Raw genomic sequence first — 19,752 nt, forward strand, 5'->3', positions numbered from 1 at the left:
GATATAAATGCATTTAGTGATATAAATGCACTGTTAGCTATGAAAAACTTTCTGTGCTTCCTTACAACAAGAAAAGTAAAAAGCTGGTACTACTCTGAATTCTTTACCCACATAAACTCTTGCCACGAAGACTTACAGTTACTTGGCAAAGGCAGACATTTTAACTACATGAGTACCACTTGTATCATCAAAACTATTTAGAAAACAATAAGCTTGATAAAATCCACCCATAGATGAATGTCAGGGAAATGTCAGTTAATCAGTAAGTATTTATTTCTTTATTACTAAAAGCAATCTTAATTTTTGGAAGGCTTAAGTCATATTTTGTTTCACAAAATAACTTTTATTATCGACCCACCTACTTTCCCTGTCTTTGAAAATTACTATCACATCCATTTACAAGGAGTCTATATTTTTTACAAAGTTGTCTAATTCTTATGCATTACGGGATAACAAAAACTCTTAACTCTTTTTAGCTATAGCATATCATCACCACCTCAAATGTCAAAGAATTATGATTTATTCACTTTAACACATGGAACTTACACATTTATGTATTATTTTATATCACTTATTATATCACATATACAATTCCATTAGAAGTATGATTTTGCTGTTTTCGTTCACATGGATAACTAGATGCTTTCACCCTACCTACTATACATACCTTCTTTTACCCAAGGTATGCTCTGACTAAACTACTTCATCCTTGGATATCCAACAAGCACATGCTATAATCTCTGTAGCAGTTATGACATAGCGAATCTGAGAGACAAGTTTCTTTCACATAAAACAAAGCCAGCCAGGCACAGTGGCTCACGCCTATCCCAGCACTTTCGGAGGCTGAGGCAGGTGGATCATGAGGTCAGGAGTTCAAGATCAACCTGGCCAAGATGGTGAAACCCCGTCTCTACTAAAAATACAAAAAAATTAGCCGGGCGTGGTGGCAGGCGCCTGTAATCTCAGCTACTAGGGAGGCTGAGGCAGAGAACTGCCTCAACCTGGCAGGCGGAGTTTGCAGTGAGCAGAGATCGCACTACTGCACTCTAGCCTGGGCAACAGAGGGAGACTCGTCTCAAAAAAAAAAAAAAAAAAAAAGGCCAGATTTCTTTAGTCACATTATTTCTAGTCTGTTAACATTCCCCTTTCTCTAACAGCTTACCACCAATGGGTTCCACGTCACTCCCATTCTTGAAGAATTATTCGTTAGGACAGTTTCCTCTCATACTCTGTTCAGAATGATTCTTCTCTTAGTTTTTTCCCCTGTCTTAGCTCACGAGCTCTTTACAACCTCAATCAGGCTAACAGGCTTTGATGCTGACGTTGTAGCTGCTAGAAAATATGAGTTATACATGGAAGTCTCTTGGAGGTCTTTGAGCCTGCTGTGGGAATGCCCTAAAAGCATGACACATTTCACTGTTCTGCTTTATCAGGTCAGTGCATGCCCTTTAATTGTATGCTACTATATAATAGTTAAGAGGCCCATACTAAATCACTACTTAGCTAACACTGTGAAAGCCTACATGAAAGAGGTATATGAAAAGATGATAAAAAGCTTTAGGGCCCATTTAATATTTATGGTATACCAAAGGAATTACAGGGAACAGGAGACTTTGAGTGATAAATACAAATTGAAAAATAAGGAAATTAGATTAGTGTTTACAGATATTAAGAATTAAGATTTTATCAATAATTAATACAAATAAATGATCTGTTAAAGGACATGTGCTTCTGACCAAGATTTACTAACAAGAACCAGATTTATCCTCTGACCTGAAACAACCAAAAAACAAACAAAATATATGGGGAAAAAAAATTTTCAGCCAGGTGTGGTGGCTCACGTCTGTAACCCCAGCACTTAGGAAGGCTGAGGTGGGTGGATCACCTGAGGTTGAGAGTTCGAGACCAGTCTGGCCAACATGGAGAAACCCTGTCTCTACTAAAAAGTACAAAAAATTAGCTGGGTGTGGTGGCAGATGCCTGTAATCCCAGCTACTTGGGAGGCTGAGGCAGGAGAATTGCTTGAACTCGGGAGGCAGAGGTTGAGGTGAGCTGAGATCGCACCATTGCACTCTAGCCTGGGCAACAAGAGCAAAACTCCGTCTCCAAAAAAAAAAGTTTCAAGACACTGGACATCAGGAAGATCCCTGAGAGCCAGGAAACAAATAAAGTGAACCCTACCGCACCAGGTTATGGCCTTGAGTTTCTCAGCCACAAGAGGCACAGGATGGGAAACTCACATGAGGTCTGGCAGGCTCAATGAGTTGAGGAGATGGAGCTGAGAGTTGGGGGGGATCAAGATGGCTAGTGTTTATGGGGCACAATACTAAAGAGGAGATACACAGACGAGAACTCCAGAGATCTGCGGGTCTCTCTTGAATATTTAGCTGAATGCCTATCAGCACATATATGTAAGGAAACTAACCAAGACCAAGGAAAGACCACCCAAATGAATTCCCAGCACTCACATGAGGCCAAGAAAAGTGCCTATTCCAAATAGCCAGATTGAAAAAAGGTCTCATGAGCAGCTTTGGGTAGAGTACACAGAAAGATCTTGCCATGGTAGTGAGGCAAAACTAACCCTACGGCAGCAACTCTCAACTGGGGGCAATCCTCCCCACTTCCTGGAACATTTGGCAATGTCTGAAGACATTTTTGGTTGTTACAACTTTGGGGGGGAATGCTGTTAAACATTCTATAATGCACAGGACTATCCCCTCCCCCAACAAAGAATTACTTGGCCCCAAATGTCATGGTGCTGCTATTGAGAAACCCTACCCTTGACTAAACATGTCTCTGGGTTCATCCTAACAAATCTTAAAAGGAAGACTCAAAGGGATCAAACTGTGTTCAAGTAGTTGAACAGCATCCCACAAAAAGCTCAAGAATATTAATAGAAATACCAAAGTATCTAGAGTACAACAATGAATTCATAATGTCCAACAATGAATTCATAATGTCTGGCATCTAGTCAAAGATTATCAGGCATGCAAAAAAGCAGAAAAGTATCACTTACAATGAGGAGAACAATCAATCAATCAAGAACTTACACAGATAATAAAATTGGCAGATAAGGACATTAACATAGTTATGATAATTGTGTAATACATTTGTCCAAAAAGTTAAATGAAGAAATAGACACACAATGGGCAGACGGGGGCTCACGCCTGTAATCCCTGCACTTTGGAAAGCAAGGCAGGAAGATCCCTTGTGGCTAGTTCAAGACCAGCCTGAGCAACAAAGGGAGATGCCCCCTGCCCTCGCACCATCTCAACAAAAAAGGAAATAGATACATTAAAAAAAGACTAATGCAACTCATAGAGTTCTAGAGATAAAATGACATTATCTGAGATGAAAAATACCCTGGATGGGACTAACAGCTGATGAGACACTGAAGAAGGTAAGAGCAATAAATGTAACTAAGTAACAATAGAAACAATTCAAAGGCCCTGGTTGCAATCCCAACACTTTGGGAGGCTGAGGTGGAAGGATTGCTTAAGCCTATCAGTTCAAGACCTGCCTGGGCAACACAGTGAGACCTCGTCTCTATAAATAATTTTTAAAAATTAGCCAGGCATGGTTGTCCATGCTTGTAGTCCCAGCTACTCAGAGGTTCAGGTGAGAAGATCACCCAAGTCCGGGAGTTCAAGGCTGCAGTGGGCTGAAAGCGTGCCACTGCACTCCAGCCTGGGCAACAGAACAAGAGCCTGTCTCAAAAAAAGAAAGAAAAGAAACTATTCACAATAAAACACACACACACACACACACACACACACACACACACACAAAAGGGAGAGAACTTTAAAAAAGAGAATATTATTCAGCCTTAAAAAGGAAGGAAGTTCTGGCACATGCTATGACATGGATGAACCTTAAAGACATACTAAATGAAATAAGCCAGTCACAAAAGGACAAATACTGTAAGATTCCACTTATATGAGGTAACTAGAGTAGTGAAATTCACAGAGACAGAAAGTAGAATGGTGGCTGTCAGGGACTAGGAGGAGGGAGAATGAGTCATTTTTTAATAGGTATAGAATTTCAGTTTGGGAAGATTTTTTAAAAGTTCTGAAGATGGATGGTGATAATGGTTGCACAACACAGTAAATGTACTTAATGCCTCTGCACTATATAAAAAATGGTTTCGGCCGGGCGCAGTGGCTCACACCTGTAATCCCACCACTTTGGGAGGCCGAGGTGGGTGGATCATGAGGTCAAGAGATCGAGACCATCCTGGCTAACATCGTGAAACCCCGTCTCCACTAAAAATACAAAAAAAGAGCCAGGCATGGTGGCAGGTGCCTGTAATCCCAGCTACTCCGGAGGCTGAGGCAGGACAATCGCTTGAACCCGGGAGGTGGAGGTTGCAGTGAGCTGAGATCGTACAACTGCACTCCAGCGTGGGTGATAGAGTGAGACTCCAACTCAAAAAAAAAAAAAAGTTTAGATTATACATTTGGTTGTATGTATTTTACCACGCACACACACACCAAAGAAAGAACGTCAGTGAGAGGTGGAACAACATCAAACAGCCTCCAAAAGACAAGAGAGAACAGAAAAAAATATTTGAAGTAACAATTGCCAAAAATTTTCCAAATCTGGTGAAAACCATAAACATGTGTATCCAAGAAGCTCAACAAACTCCAAAAATAAGAAACAAGAAGAAAGCTATACCAAGGTATATCAAAATCAAATTACTTAAAAACAGTGACAATGAGAAAATCTTAAGAGCAAAAGAGAAAACAGACACATTAGGAACAAAGGTAAGAATAATAAGAGATTTCTTACTGGGCACAAGCCAAGCTAGAACACAGTGAAACAATATCTTTAAAGTACTGAAAGAAAAAAAAAAAAAATCAACCTATAATTGTATGCCCAGTGAAATATCCTTCAAAAGCAAAGGCAAATACTTGTTCAGACACACAAAAGCTGATTTCATCACCAGCAGACATACACTACAAAAATTTAAAGTCCTTCAAGCAGAAAGAAAATGTTACCACACCAAAATATGAATCTACACAAAGAAATGAACACCAAAATGGTAGCCACATTCATAAATATATGCATTTTTTCTTATCATTTTTGTTTATTTATTTGAGACAGCGTCTCACTCTATCACCCAGCCTGGAGTGCAGTGGCACGATCTCTGCTCACTGCAACCTCTGTCTCTGGGTTCAAGAGATTTTCCTGCCTCAGCCTCCCCAGTAGCTGGGATTATGGGCCGATGCCACTGCACCAGGCTAATTTTTTTATTTTTAGTAGAGACGAGGTTTCACCATGTTGGCCAGGATGGTCTTGAACTCCTGACCTCAGGTAATCTGCCTGCCTTGGCCTCCCAAAGTGCTGGGAGGCACCGCACCTGGCCTTAAGTTTCTTGAAGAGATAATTTAGGCCGGGCGTGGTGGCTCACGCCTGTAATCCCAACACTTTGGGAAGCCAAGGTGGGCAGATCACATGGTCAAGAGATTGAGACCATCCTGGCCAACATGGTGAAACCCCATCTCTGCTAAAAATAGCAAGACTTCATCTCAAAAAAAAAAAAAAAAGATAATTTACAGTTTAAACAAAAAGCAATGTACTGTGGGATTTATAACATATGTTAAACATACGTTAACAATAGCACAAAGGTTGGGAGAAATGGAAATCCACTAATATCAGCTAAAATAATGCCACGAAGAAGCTAAAGAGAAAATTAAACTCAAAGCAGAAGGAAATAATAATGATGAGGGCAGAAATCAATAACAAAGGCCGGGCATGTTGGCTCACATCTGTAATCCCAGCACTTTGGGAGGCTGAGATGGGCGGATCACCTCAGATCAGGAGTTCAAGACCAGCCTGGCTAACATGGTGAAACCCCATCTCTACTAAAAATACAAAAATTAGCCAGGTGTGGTGGTGGGTGGCTGTAATCCCAGGTACTTGTAAGGCTGAGGCAGGAGAATCGCTTGAACCCAGAAGGCAGAGACTGCAGTGAGCTGAGATCGCGCCACTGTACTCCAGTGTGGGCAACAAAGTGAGACTCTTTCTCAAAAACAAAAACAAACAAAAACAAAAACAAAAACAAAAACAAAACAAAACAAAACAAAAAAGCGAGTATAAGGAAAAAAAAAAGATGCAAGGCAAGATCATCACTCTCACCACTTCTATGAAACATCAGAAGTTCTGGTCAGTGTAATAAGATAAGAAAAAGAAGTAAAAGGCAGGCCGGGCATGGTGGCTCACACCTGTAATTCTAGCACTTTGGGAGGCTGAGGCGGGCAGATCACGAGGTCAGGAGATAGAGACCATCCTGGCTAACACGGTGAAACCCCGTCTCTACTAGAAATACAAAAAATTAGCCGGGCGTGGTGGCAGGCGCCTGTAGTCCCAGCTACTTGGGAGGCTGAGGCTGAGGCACGAGAATGGTGTGAACCCGGGAGGTAGAGCTTGCAGTGAGCCGACATCGTGCCACTGCACTCCAGCCTGGGCAACACAGGGAGACTCTATCTCGAGGAAAAAAAAAAAAAAAAAAAAAAAGAAGTAAAAGGCATACAGATTTAAAAGGAAGAAATAAAACTCTATTTGCTGGCAACTTGATTATTTATGTTGAAAATGCAATAGAATCTACCAAAAACAGTTACTAGAATAAGTCAGTTTAGCAAGATTGCTACGTATAATATCAACGAACAAAAATGAATTGTCTTCCTTTTTTTCTTTTTTTTGAGACAGGGTGTCACTCTGTCACCCAGGTTGGAATGCAGTGGCATGATCTCAGCTCACTGCAACCTCCACCTTCCAGGCTCAAGCCATTCTCCCACTTCAGCCTTCCAAGTAGCTGGGACCACAGGTACATGCGCACCACACTTGGCTAATTTTTAGTATGTCTGGTAGAAACGGTTTCGCTATGTTGCCCAGACCCATCTCAAACTCCTGAGCTCAGGAGATTCACCTGCTTCAGCCTCCCAAAGTGTGGGATTACAAGTGTAAGCTATCACACCCAGCCATCAATTGTATTTCCACATGCTAGCAACAAACAACCAAAAATTAAAATGTACAAAATACCATTTGTAATAGCATAAAAATACGAAATACTCAGGGATAAATCTGACAAAACATGGGCAAGACCTACATGCTGAAAACAACGAAACGCTGCTAAGACAAATACCTAAAAATGAGAAATGAGTAGGTCAGAAGAATCAATACTGTAAGAGGACAATTTTCCCCAAACTTATCTGTCCATTCAACCCAATTCCAATCAAAATCCCAACGGGCCTTTAATTTTGTAGATATTGATACATTTCATAAACAGCTGATTTAAAGGCTCATTATACAACTACCTGTATTTGTTTTCTATTGCTTTGTAACAAATTACCATAAGCTTACATTACTGACCACTCGAATTATTTACTACATGGTTTCCTCTTTTCCCAAAAATCAGCAGCTTCTTCTGTGTTGAATTCCCTCCCCTTGTACTTGGATTAATTCTCCAGGAAAAGCCCAGTCCCTTTTAAGGGTTTGTCTGATTAGATCAGGTCTACTGCGGATAATCTCCCTTTCTTAGTCACCATGGGAGTCATATCCCATGATTAGGTGGGATTACAGGTCCCTCCCATTATACAAGAGCATAGGTCATTAGGGGTCATTTTAGAATTCTGCCTATCTTGGCAGGGCGGGGTGGCTCATGCCTGTAATCCCAGCACTTTGGGAGGCAGAGGTGGGTGGATCACTTGGGGTTAGGAGCTCGAGACCAGCCTGGTCAACATGGCAAAACCCTGTCTCTACTAAAAACACAAAACAGCCCAGCATGGTGGTGCTTGCCTGTAGTCCCAGCTAATCAGGAGGCTGAGGCAGGAGAATTGCTTGAACCCAGGGAATTCTGCCTATCTCAGTACTCAAATCAAGACAAAGTGGTATTAACATAAATCAAGGAAACAGAATATAGAGTCTAGAAACAGACCTATATATATATAGATATCTGATTTTCTACAAATGTGCAAAGGCAATTCAGTGGAGAAAACACACCCTTTTCATTAAATGATGCTGGAACAAATGGATATCCATATGTAAAAACCTCAATTCATACTTCTACCACATATAAGGATTAACTGAAAATGGATCACAGACCTAACATAAAATCTAAGACTAGAAAATTTCTAGAAGAAAACATAGGAGAAAATCTTTCTGACCTGGGTTAGGTAAAGATCTCTTAGATGTGACACCAAAAACAAAATTCATATAAAAACAAACTGATGAACTGGTCTCTATTTCTCTAGGTTGGGGACTGAGTTTTTAGGATTTTTAGTCTGCAAGTTGCTGCATGGTTTGAATCTTTTATAATTAAGTATCTCTATAATAAAAAGCCAAATATACAGAAGCAATATATACTCATTGAAGAACAGAAAATTTGAAAACTAATTCCTAGAGAATCACTCCTTATAATTTATTATATCTCTCACACGCAAAATTGTCTATAAAGAGAAAACACATCATACATAATTCTGTATCATTTTGCTTAACATTACTGCATGAGTCCTGTCTAATGCTATTACATGTCTTTTGAAAAGATAGTTTTAAAACATTCCATTGTATGACTATACAATAATTTATCCATCTCCCCATTGTTAGCAATTTTTCACTATTTTATTATTATTATAAATGGCATTGCAGTGCCTTAGGTTAAATTTCTAGAAGTGAAATAACTGTATCAACAAATCTGATTTAAATACTAACTCTTGTTACACCATTAAAGCGTGGTCCACCTTAAAAAGCATTTCATGCAAAGCTTGGTACTTGTCCAAAATGTTAACGGGTAGTGATCCACGCCTATAATCCCAGCACGCTGGAAGGCCGAGGCGGGCAGATCACTTGAGGTCAGGAGCTCAAGACCAGCCTGGCCAATGTTGTGAAACCCCTGTCTCTACTAAAAATACAAAAAAAAAAAAAAAAAAAAGAAAAAAATTAGTCGGGCATGGTGGCGCATGCCTGTAATCCCAGCTACTCTGGAGGCTGAGGCGGGAGAATTGTTTGAACCTGGGAGGCGGACGTGGCAGTGAGCTGAGCTTGCACCATTGCACTCTAGCCTGGGTATCAACAGTGAAACTCCATCTCAAAAAAAAAAAAAAAAAAGAAAAAATTACTTAAGCATCAAAGGTCAATACCTATCAAGGTGCTGAGAGAACAGTCATTCCTGCAGAATTTGATTATCAACAGGAATTATTCAAACTTAGTTTTAAGTCATAGATAACAGATAAAAACAGCTGACTGTTCTAGACAATATGAAATATCTTTTGGATGACGTCACCTCTGGTTAGAATTTTTGAAAACTGTTTTTAAGAAGTGCAATTTTCAGCAAGTAAATGCTTTACTAGTAAATTTGTTTCTTTTCTCTCCAAACAAATTTAGTTCATACTGATTAGAGATTTCGGCAGCCTAAGAGCAAAAGAACTCAGTATATTTTCTATTATATTCTTATCTCCATACTTGATGAAATGAAAAAAGCTTATCATAAACATAACAACCTTACATTTGGTACTCCTAAACATTAGCTCAGATACTCTTTAGTCAATGAGTCTTTAATGCATACCATTAGAACGACCCAAATCTCTTTACAATAATTTAAATACTCCAAATGTTTTCCACCACATTAAAACTTCAAATACCATAGCACAATCAGCCCATTAACTGCAAAAAGAGATAATGACTTTGTCCCCACCCTACCTCTCCAACTTATCAGCTGCAGGACATTCTCAACACTATTGGAAATGGCGACCTGACTAAAAGGAGTGCTGCCATCTATGAATCGCCTCTGACTCAGTGCCTGTGGCAGATATGACGAGGTAGCACTCAGTATCCTTTCCAGTCTCCCTCTAGTTGTTTCCTCCTACTACGGAGTCTGAAAAGCTAATCATTATTCCTCAGGGTCCCTTGAAACTAGGATTCAAATGTGAATTAGGTTCAGTCAACTAGATGCTCATGAGATGCTCATGAGACAAGATGTGGAAAGCAGATGGTGAATGAGAGTCGTTTTACTGAAGTTTTGGCTATCCACAAGGATTAAGGAAATGTTGGCCATGTGCACATAATTCTCCAGTTTTCAGTCACTAACTCTGTAAGGGTCATGAAGCAGCTGCGGTTGTGGGGCAAGTAGTAGTGGTTTCCTAATACCTGCATAACAGATATATGCTCTTTTCTGTGTGTGTGGCTAACTACACATAAAATTTACCATTTTTACCATTTTAAGTGTTATAGTTCTGTTTCCTTAAATACATTCAATGTTGTGCCACAATTACCACTATCCATCTCCAGAACTTCATCATCACTCCAAAAAAAACCCTGCAACTATTAAGCAATAACTCACTATCCCCCTCATGCTCAGCCCCTGGTATCCTCTAACCTACATTCTGTTGCTATGAATTTCCCTATTCTAGATATTTCATATAAGTAGAATCATGCAATATTTGTTCTTTTGTGTCTCACTTATTTCACTTAGGCTTCAAGGTTCATCTTCTGTATTGTTGTGTATGTCAGAATTTTCTTTCCTTTTTTTTTTTTTTTTTTTTTGAGACAAGAGTCTTGCTCTGTCGCCCAGGCTCAAGTGCAGTGGCACAATCTCGGCTTACAGCAAGCTCCACCTCCCGGGTTCAAGTGATTCTCCTGCCTCAGCCTCCCAAGTAGGTGGGACTACAGGCACCCACCACGACACCCAGCTAATTTTTTGTATTTTTAGTAGAGGAGGGGTTTCACAATGTTGGCCAGGCTGGTCTGGAACTCCTGACCTCAAATGATCCACCCACCTCAGCCTCCCAAAGTGCCGGGATTACAGGCCCAGCCCAGAATTTTCTTTCTAAGGCTGAATAATATCCCCTTTTATGTATATATCACATTTTGTTTACACATTCATCCATCCATGGACACTTAAGCTGCATTCATCTTCTGGCTATTGTGAATAATACTGCTCTTAACATGGGCATACAAATATCTGTTCAAGTCCCTGCTTTTACTTCAGGTATACACCTAGAAGTGGAACTGCTGGCTTGTATGGTAATTCTGTTAAATTTTTTGAGGAGTCACCATATCATTTTCCACAGCAGCTGTACCACTTTACATTCCCACTAGCAATATGCACAAAGTGTTCTAATTTCTCTATATTCTTGCTAACGCTTGTAATTTTCTGTTTTTTTCTTAATAGTAACCATTTTTATGATGTAAAGTAGTATTTCATTGTGATTTTGATTTGATTTCAGTAATGATTAGCCAGGTTGAATATCTTTTCATATGCTTAATGGACATTTGTATATTTTGCTTGGAGAAACACCTATTGAAGTCTTTTGCCTATTTCTTTACTGTTTGTTTTTTTTTTGGTATTGAGACGGCCGTGTTCTCAAACTCAGCAGTTTCACGTTGGCCTCCTAATACCAACCTTCTGACTGTAGCAAAGGTAGCATTTCTCTGACAGGCCAATTTAAATATTGTAGAAGTCATTCCTAGCCCAGACCAGAGAAGTTTCTCTCTCCTGCAAGTGAACCCTGACTGATTACCAAAGGCCCTTTAGTCCTCTGAATTGTCATCTTTCAGAGCAAGCTAAGTACCAAAAGTTGAAGGTTTCAAGCTGTCTCATATAAGGTCCACATTCTGGTCCAATTCTAAGTAAGGCAAAGTAAGTTTATGTTTTTTTCCCTTAGTTTCCTGGGAAACTAAGCAGGGTATGTTTTTCAGCTCTCTTCTCATTAACTATATGTACTTTTGCATTCTTTGGAATGAATGACATGTTTTATTTCAAAAAGCTATTCAACTATTTTTTCTCAACCAAGCACTTAGTGACGGGGAAAAAGACTTGAATAGTAAAATAACCTATTAGTAACTTACACAAAACAAAAGCTCTGATCTGGCTACTTCATCTATTAAGTAGGTTCAATAGCAGTAAGAACATGAAAGCAGGTAAGTACCACACTACGAATGAAAGAAAACGAAAAGGGAGGAAAGGCAAAATGAGAGTGTGTCTAGCCAAAAAAAAAAAAAAAAGAAAAGAAAAGTAGCACATAGTGCAGCAGAAGAGCTTAGTGGGTTTTTATTAGGTTATTTTTGTTTCATTTTTAGGAAAGATGGTCAGAGTAACCAAGATTACTAAGGCCTATATGATTAGCGCATGGTAGGTTCTCAATAAGCATTTATTAAATAAATGTGCAGAAAACAAAAAAGTAGCCATCAAAATATTAATTCATTCAATTCCCCAATGTCCTTCTAAACAAGATCTTTTTTTTTTTTTTTTTTTTTTTTTTGAGACGGAGTCTTGCTCTGTCGCCCAGGCTGGAGTGTAGTGGCACGATCTCAGCTCACTGCAAGCTCCGCCTCACGGGTTCACACCATTCTCCTGCCTCAGCCTCCCAAGTAGCTGGGACTACAGGCACCTGCCATCACACCCAGGTAATTTTTTGTAGTTTTAGTAGAGATGGGGTTTCACCATGTTAGCCAGGATGGTCTCTATCTCCTGACCTCGTGATCCACCCACCTCAGCCTCCCAAAGTGCTGGGATTACAGGCGTGAGCCACCACGCCCGGCCATAAGATCATTTTTAAAATTACAACTTTATTTATAATTGACACATAATTGTACATATTTATAGGGTACAGGGTAATTTTTTTTTTTTTTTTTGAGACGGAGTTTTGCTCTTGTTGCCCAGGCTGGAGTGTAGACACATGATCGCGGCTCACTGCAACCTCCACCTCCCCAGTTCAAGCGATTCTCCTGCCTCAGCCTCCTGAGCAGCTGGGATTACAGGCATGCACCACCACCGCCCAGCTAAATTTGTATTTTTAGTAGAGACGAGTTTCTTCATGTTGGTCAGGTTGCTCTTGAACTCCCGACCCCAGGTGATCTGCCCGCCTCAGCCTCCCAAAGTGCTGGGATTATAGGAGTGAGCCATCACGCCCAGCCCAGTGTAATATGTTAATACATGTATATACTGTATAATGATCAAATCAAGATACTTAGCACATATATCATTTTAAACAGTTATCATTTCTTTCTTTTTTTTTTTTTTTTTCCTAGAGACAGGGTCTTGTTCTCTTGCCCAGGCTGGAGAGCACTGACACAATTATAGCTCACTGAAACCTCAAACCCCTGGGCTCATGTGATCCTTCCACCTCAGCCTCCTGAGTAGCTGGGACTACAGGCATGTGCCATCATGCTTGGCTAATTTCTTTTTTACTTTTTTGTAGACACAGGGTCTTGCTATATAGCCCAGGCTGGTCCCAAACTTCTAGGCTCAAGTTATCTTCCTGCCTCGGCCTCCCAAAGTGTTAAGATTACAGGCATAAACCACCACACCAGTCACATCTATCATTTCTTTGTGGTGATAACATTCAAAATCTTCTAGCTACCTTGAAATATACATTATTATTAGTAATAGTCACCCTACTGTACAACAGAAAACCAGTTAACGCTTCTCATCTAACTATAATTTTTTGGGGGGTCGGGGGGAATAGTCTCACTCTGCCGCCCAGGCTGGAGTGCAGTGGCGCAATCTCGGCTCACTGAGCCTCCACCTCCTGGATTCAAGCAATTCTCCTGCCTTAGCGTCCCGAGTAGCGGGGATTACAGGCGCCCACCACCAAGCTAGGCTAATTTTTGTATTTTTAGTAGAGACGGGGTTTCACCATGTTGGCCAGGCTGGTCTCGAACTCCTGACCTCAGGTGATCTGCCTACCTCAGCCTCTCAAAGTGCTGGGATTACAGGCATGAGCCACTGTGCCTGGCCTGTTATTTTATTTTAAATTCCAGGATACATGAGCAGGACATGCAGGTTTGTTTACATAGGTAAACGTGTGCCATGATGGTTTGCTGCACCTATCAACCCATCACCTAGGTATTAAGCCCCGCATGCATTAGCTATTTATCCTGATGCTCTCCCTCTCCCGGCACCCCAACTCCCGCGACAGGCCGCAGTGTGTGTTGTTCCCCTCCCTGTGTACATTTGCTCTCACTGTTCAGCTCCTACTAAATGCCTTTTGTCCCAGCAATCCCATTACTGAGTATATACCCAAAGGAATATAAATCATTCTATTATAAAGATACATGCATGCGTATGTTCATTCCAGCACTATTCACAAGAGCAAAGACATGGCATCAACCCAAATGTCCATCAATGATAGACTGCATAAAGAAAATGTGGTACATATACACCACAGAATACTATGCGGCCATAAAAAGGAACGAGATCACGTTCTTTGCAGGGACAAGGAAGGAACTAAGTGTAATTTTGTACTTGCTGACCAACCTCTCTCCATCCTCCTCTCCTATCCTTTCTCTCTAGCCTCTGATAACTACTATCCTACTTTCTACTTCTACAAGATTAACTGTTTTTTTAGATTCCATATTTGAGTGAGATCATGTAGTATTTGTCTTTCTGTGCCTGGCTAATTTCACTTAATATAATGTCTTCCAGATTGATCCATGTTGCTGCAAATAACAGGACTTCATTCTGTTTTATGGCTGAATATGAATATAGAGCACGCCCACAGACACACACACACACACATTTTCTCTATTTACCTGTAGATGGACACTTAGGTTGATTCCTTACCTTGGCTACTGTGAATAGTGCTGCAATAAACACAGAGGTGCAGATAGCTCTTCGACATACTGATTTCATTTCCTTTGGATATACATCTAATAGAGAGATTGCTGGGTCGTACGGTAGTTCTATTTCATTTTATTTTTTGAGACAGGGTCTCACTGTGTAACCCAGGCTGGAGAGAAGTGGTGCAGTCTTGGCCCACTGCAACCACCACTTGCCAGGCTCAAGCAGTCCTCCCACCTCAGCCTCCCAAGTAGCTGGGGCTATAGGCATGCACCACCATGCTTAGCTAATTTTTGTACTTTTTTGTAGAGATGGGGTTTTGCCATGCTGCCCAGGCTGGTCTTGAACTCCTGAGCTCCAGCAATCTGCCTGCCTCAGCCTCCCAAAGTGCTGGGATTACAGGTGGGAGCCACCAGACCCAGCCTCTCTTTTAATTTTTGAGGAACCTTCACAGTGTTTTCCATAATGGCTATATTAATTTACATTTCCACCAACAGTCAATCAGGATCATTATAAACAAAACAAAAACCTGCCTTTTTCTTTCTTTATTGATTGACTGAGACAAACTCTTGCTCTGTTGCTCAGGCTAGAGTACAGTAGTGTGATCACGGTTCACTGTAGCCTTGACCTCCCAGGCCCAAGGGATCTTTCCACTCAGCCTCCTGAGTAGCTGGGACCACAGGGGTGTACCACCAAGCCCAGTTAGTTTTCTTATTTTTTGTAGAGACAGGGTCTTCCTAGGTTGCCCAGGCTGGTCTTGAACTCCTGGGCTCAAGTGATCCTTCTGCTTTGGCCTCTCAAAGTGCTGGGATTACAGCTGCGAGCCACCATAGCTGGCAAAAAAAAATCTGCCTTTAGACAGCTGATTATTTCAATCTTAAGAGTATACAGGAGGCCGGGCGCGGTGGCTCAAGCCTGTAATCCCAGCACTTTGGGAGGCCGAGATGGGCGGATCACGAGGTCAGGAGATCGAGACCATGCTGGCTAACACGGTGAAACCCCATCTCTACTAAAAAATACAAAAAATTAGCTGGGCGAGGTGGCGGGCGCCTGTAGTCCCAGCTACTCGGGAGGCTGAGGCAGGAGAATGGCGTGAACCCAGGAGGCGGAGCTTGCAGTGAGCCGAGATCCGGCCACTGCACTCCAGCCTGGGCGACAGAGCGAAACTCCGTCTCAAAAAAAAAAAAAAAAAAAAAAAAAAAAAAAAAGAGTATACAGGAAAGATGTTATTACATATTTCTCTTTATTTGTATTGTTATTAAAATACTTTATTACAAATTCTTCATGGCTTCAGGGAGTTTTATATCCATAAATTTAAAATGTCCAGCTGTCAAGAGATAACACAGGGCCACTAATTTGGTAAATTTTCCAGGAATCAGGATCTGGTATTCACCCTTAGAGATCAAAACTTGACCCTGTCAGTTTCCCAGAGTTGGTCAAACCAAGAGAGACTAAAAAGCAAACTCACAAGGTACTAATGGATAAATTAGAGCACCAATTCTAGGCACTCAAGTGTCTAAAAGGAATGCTCAAGCATTATCTCAGGCACATCCTTTTGTAATTCTGAAGTGTCTAGGAGGCTGATTTAATAATCAGAATGCTACTTGTAGAGCAAGTAATCAGGGCAAAGAAAAACAGATCGTCTTGGGCCAAATCTAATCCAACTTCCTGTGAGATGTAACGTAACATCAGTGCCACAGAGTAGAGAGTGCCTGTCTAGAAAAGGTTGTTCTCATCTCCCAGTTTCAGTCTCTCTCTCTCCTAGACAGTGTAGGATATAAAAAGCCAATTCTCTTTGATGACTCCTTTGCGTAGGCTTCTAAGGAAACTACATGTACAAAGGTTTTCAATCCTGGCTATACATTAGAATAATCTGAAATTTCAAAATGTATTTGTATCAATGTCCATGCCTCATCCTAGGACAACTGAATCAGAATCTCGCAGAAGAGACAGAAATTTTGTATCTGCATTTTTAAAAAAGCTCCCCATGTGATTCTAATGCACAGTGAGGCTTGAGGTGCCAAGATGTTTAGAGTATTTAAAGTCATCTAGAGAGTTAATATTGGAGTTGAAATTAAACTCCAAGAATTTGGACAATGAATTCAGTGTTCCTTCCACCACTTCATGCTGCTTTTCCGTGGAGCTAAAGGATGGGTTGAAAATAGTGCTACCAAGTTCTAACAGAGATTTAAAGATTTATTATAGATTTTTAAAAAATATTCTTACCATATTTTGGAGGCTCACTTATTTCTTTATCAGAAATTTATAAATTGCAGATAAATTTGATCGTTTATTTTTAATAATCAAAGTTCTGTTTTCTGGCTATTAGATTTTGATATTACAGACAGATTCTAAGCTTCCAATTAGTATATGTTTTAATATAAAATAACCTACAATTTTTCTTAATATTATATATTTGCAGTCAACCCTAGAGCGTGATTTTTCTTTTCAGACAGTTCTGTGTATATGCTTAAAGTATATTTTATTCAACTGCATTATGTAGTAATTAGGAGAGGTAACAAGTCAACATCAAATCAAGATGTAATAGATGAAATCAGATGTGTGGAAAGGCATCTCAAAGACTCAATGTTATACAAACCAGAAGTAGAGAACAAGCAGAATTACATTGGATGGTCACATAGTGCTCTGCAAGCCTTAGATTAAATAATACTATAAAATGAGGAGGGAAAAAAGGGATAACAGAAGGAAACTAACATTTATGAATACCTACTACAGGTCAGACCCTGCAGGGTGATTTCATGTGTGATCTCATTTCCTAATTATAACAATTCCTACTTGATCTTTGCCTAGTTGTTTTGAGGGTTCTGCCTGCCTGGACTTCTGTTTTATATTTTCTGTCTCTCGAGTCTTCCAAGCGCTCTTTAAAGTAATAGATAATAAAATAAATATAAAACAGTAACAGCAGCAGCAGCTACATTTGTTGAATGCTCAGGCACTATTCTGAGCACTCTATCTTTATAGTATTATTTAATCCTCACAACAGTTTTATGAGATAGATATTACTATTATCTTCATTTTACACATGAGACAATGAAGGCACAGAAAAGTGAAGTGAAGTGACCAAGGTCCTACTTGAAATTGTCTAAGCCAGCATTCAAATTTGGGATTCAAACATTTTGCCACAGTTGCTTTACACAAATTATTTAAATTATTATAATTTAAATTATTTAAAGTCACCTAAAGAGTTAATATTGATGCTAAAATTAAACTCCAACAATTTTGACAACAAATTCAGTACTCTTTCTACCACTTCATGCTGCTTTTCCTTGGAGCTAAAGGATGGGTTGAAAATAAAGTTACTAAATCCTACCAGAGATTTAAAGAATGATCATAGTTTTTTGTTTTTTTTTTTTTGAGATGGAGTTTTGCTTTCCTTGGCCAGGGTGAAGTGCAATGGTATGATCTCGGCTCACTGCAACCTCCGCATCCTGGGTTCAAGCAATTCTCCTGCCTCAGCCTCCCAAGTAGCTGGGATTACACGCGTGTGCCATGAAGCCCGGCTATTGTTTTTTTTGTTATTTTTAGTAGAGACGGGGTTTCTTCATGTTGGTCAGGCTGGTCTTGAACTCCCAACTTCAGGTGATTCGCCTGCCTCGGCCTCCCAAAGTGCTGGGATTACAGGCGTGAGCCACCGCGGCTGGCTGATCATAGGTTTTATTTTAAGAATTCTCATCATGTTTTGAAGACATTGCTTAACTGTTTAATATGAAGACATTATGACATTCACCATAAATATTTCAGCATCTAGATGTTATTCATCTTCTAACAATAATGACAACTTCCTATATAAGTACAATACACATTACCACACCTAAGAAAATTAACCATAATATCACCCCAATTGTCCCTCAAATATTATTTTATTTCTGTTTCCCCCCAAAAATAAGGATTCAATTTAGGATCATGCATTACACTTGGTTAGCACATCTTGTTAGTGTCTTTTAGTCTAGAACAGTGCCCTAGCTCTTGTTTCTTTTTGTGGGGAGGAGGCGAGTTCAGGGTAGTTCTTTTGTGGAATAACCTGTATTCTAGATTTACCTAGTTGTTTACTTCCTCTACTCTTAACCACTACACTATGATGTCAAGGTTTAAGATCACAGCTAAACCTAACATAAATCTCCAATAATATGTATTCGTGTAACAACTCAGATGGCTTTGGGGTGTTTCTTAAAACATTAATGGCTTTGTTATGTATCTAAGGCTGTATAAACAAACCATTTTCTACTATCCCTAAGATTATATAACTTATTTTTCCTACATAGATGACACATTCAAATCTGAAGATGCCAAATGAAACTAGCTAATCATTTTAACTTTGAAGAAGTCTAAGCCGGACGTGGTGGCTCACACCTGTAATTCCAGCACTTTGGGAGGCTGAAGTGGGCCGATCAGGAGGATGGAGACCCTCCTGGCCAACATGGTGAAACACTGTCTCTACTAAAAATACAAAAATTATCTGGGCATGGTAGTGCGTGCCTGTAATCCCAGCTACTTGGGAGGCTGAGGCAGGAGAATCACTTGAACCAGGGAGTCGGAGGTTGCAGTGAGCCGAGATCATGCCACTGCACTCCAGCCTGGTGACAGAGTGAGACTCCATCTCAAAACAAACAAACAAACAACCCAGAAGTCCAAAAGAGTCACTTGAGCTGGGGACTTCCAGGCTATAGTGAGTTATTACTGTACCTGGGCAACAGAGCAAGACCTTGGTCTTAAAAAAAAAAAAAAAAAAAAAAAGAAGAAGAAGAAGAGAAGGAGGAAGTACAAAGAAGATATAACGAATATCTTTAGAATTAGAAGAAAAGCACACTGGAAAAAAGATCCAGTTGAGATGGTTTTTTTTGGTGATTCAGAATACAGAAAGAAGTATGGAGGAAGGTAGGGCTTCTATATTATGAAAGTGTCAACTTTTGTTAAAAGACCCTTTTGCAGAAAAAGTAATACCATTTTCATCAGTATGTGTCTGAAATTTTGCTACTTAGGTACTAAAACCAGGTATATGCATGTATTAACAATGCAATACAAACAGCTGGATAAAAAACCAAATCTTTTCATCTCAGGCTTCCAACTATTCACTTCCTTTACTTTGTAATCACCCCAAGGCACCAGCCCAGTATCACTGTGTACCACTTCTAATCAATAATCCCCTTCCCCACCCCCTGCTGCCCACCTCATGG

At 40.1% G+C, this 19,752-nt stretch overlaps 1 protein-coding gene across 7 annotated transcripts in view; it reads right to left on the reverse strand.

The window, feature by feature from the left end:
- SAMD8 (sterile alpha motif domain containing 8) overlaps positions 1–19,752 on the reverse strand; it is a 73,541-nt gene that overhangs the window by 34,340 nt on the left and 19,449 nt on the right. The window contains exon 1 of one of the 7 annotated variants that reach the window (XM_077946529.1): positions 1,163–1,329. The exons of the other annotated variants lie outside the window; for them this stretch is intronic. Within the exon in view, the coding sequence (XP_077802655.1) occupies positions 1,163–1,189 (27 nt within the window). The 5' untranslated portion in view covers positions 1,190–1,329. Of the gene's footprint in view, positions 1–1,162; positions 1,330–19,752 lie in introns of those variants that run through there. 7 annotated transcript variants of the gene reach the window in all.

This window comes from Macaca mulatta, chromosome 9, assembly GCF_049350105.2.
Source record: "Macaca mulatta isolate MMU2019108-1 chromosome 9, T2T-MMU8v2.0, whole genome shotgun sequence".
Classification (NCBI taxonomy): Eukaryota; Metazoa; Chordata; class Mammalia; order Primates; family Cercopithecidae; genus Macaca; species Macaca mulatta.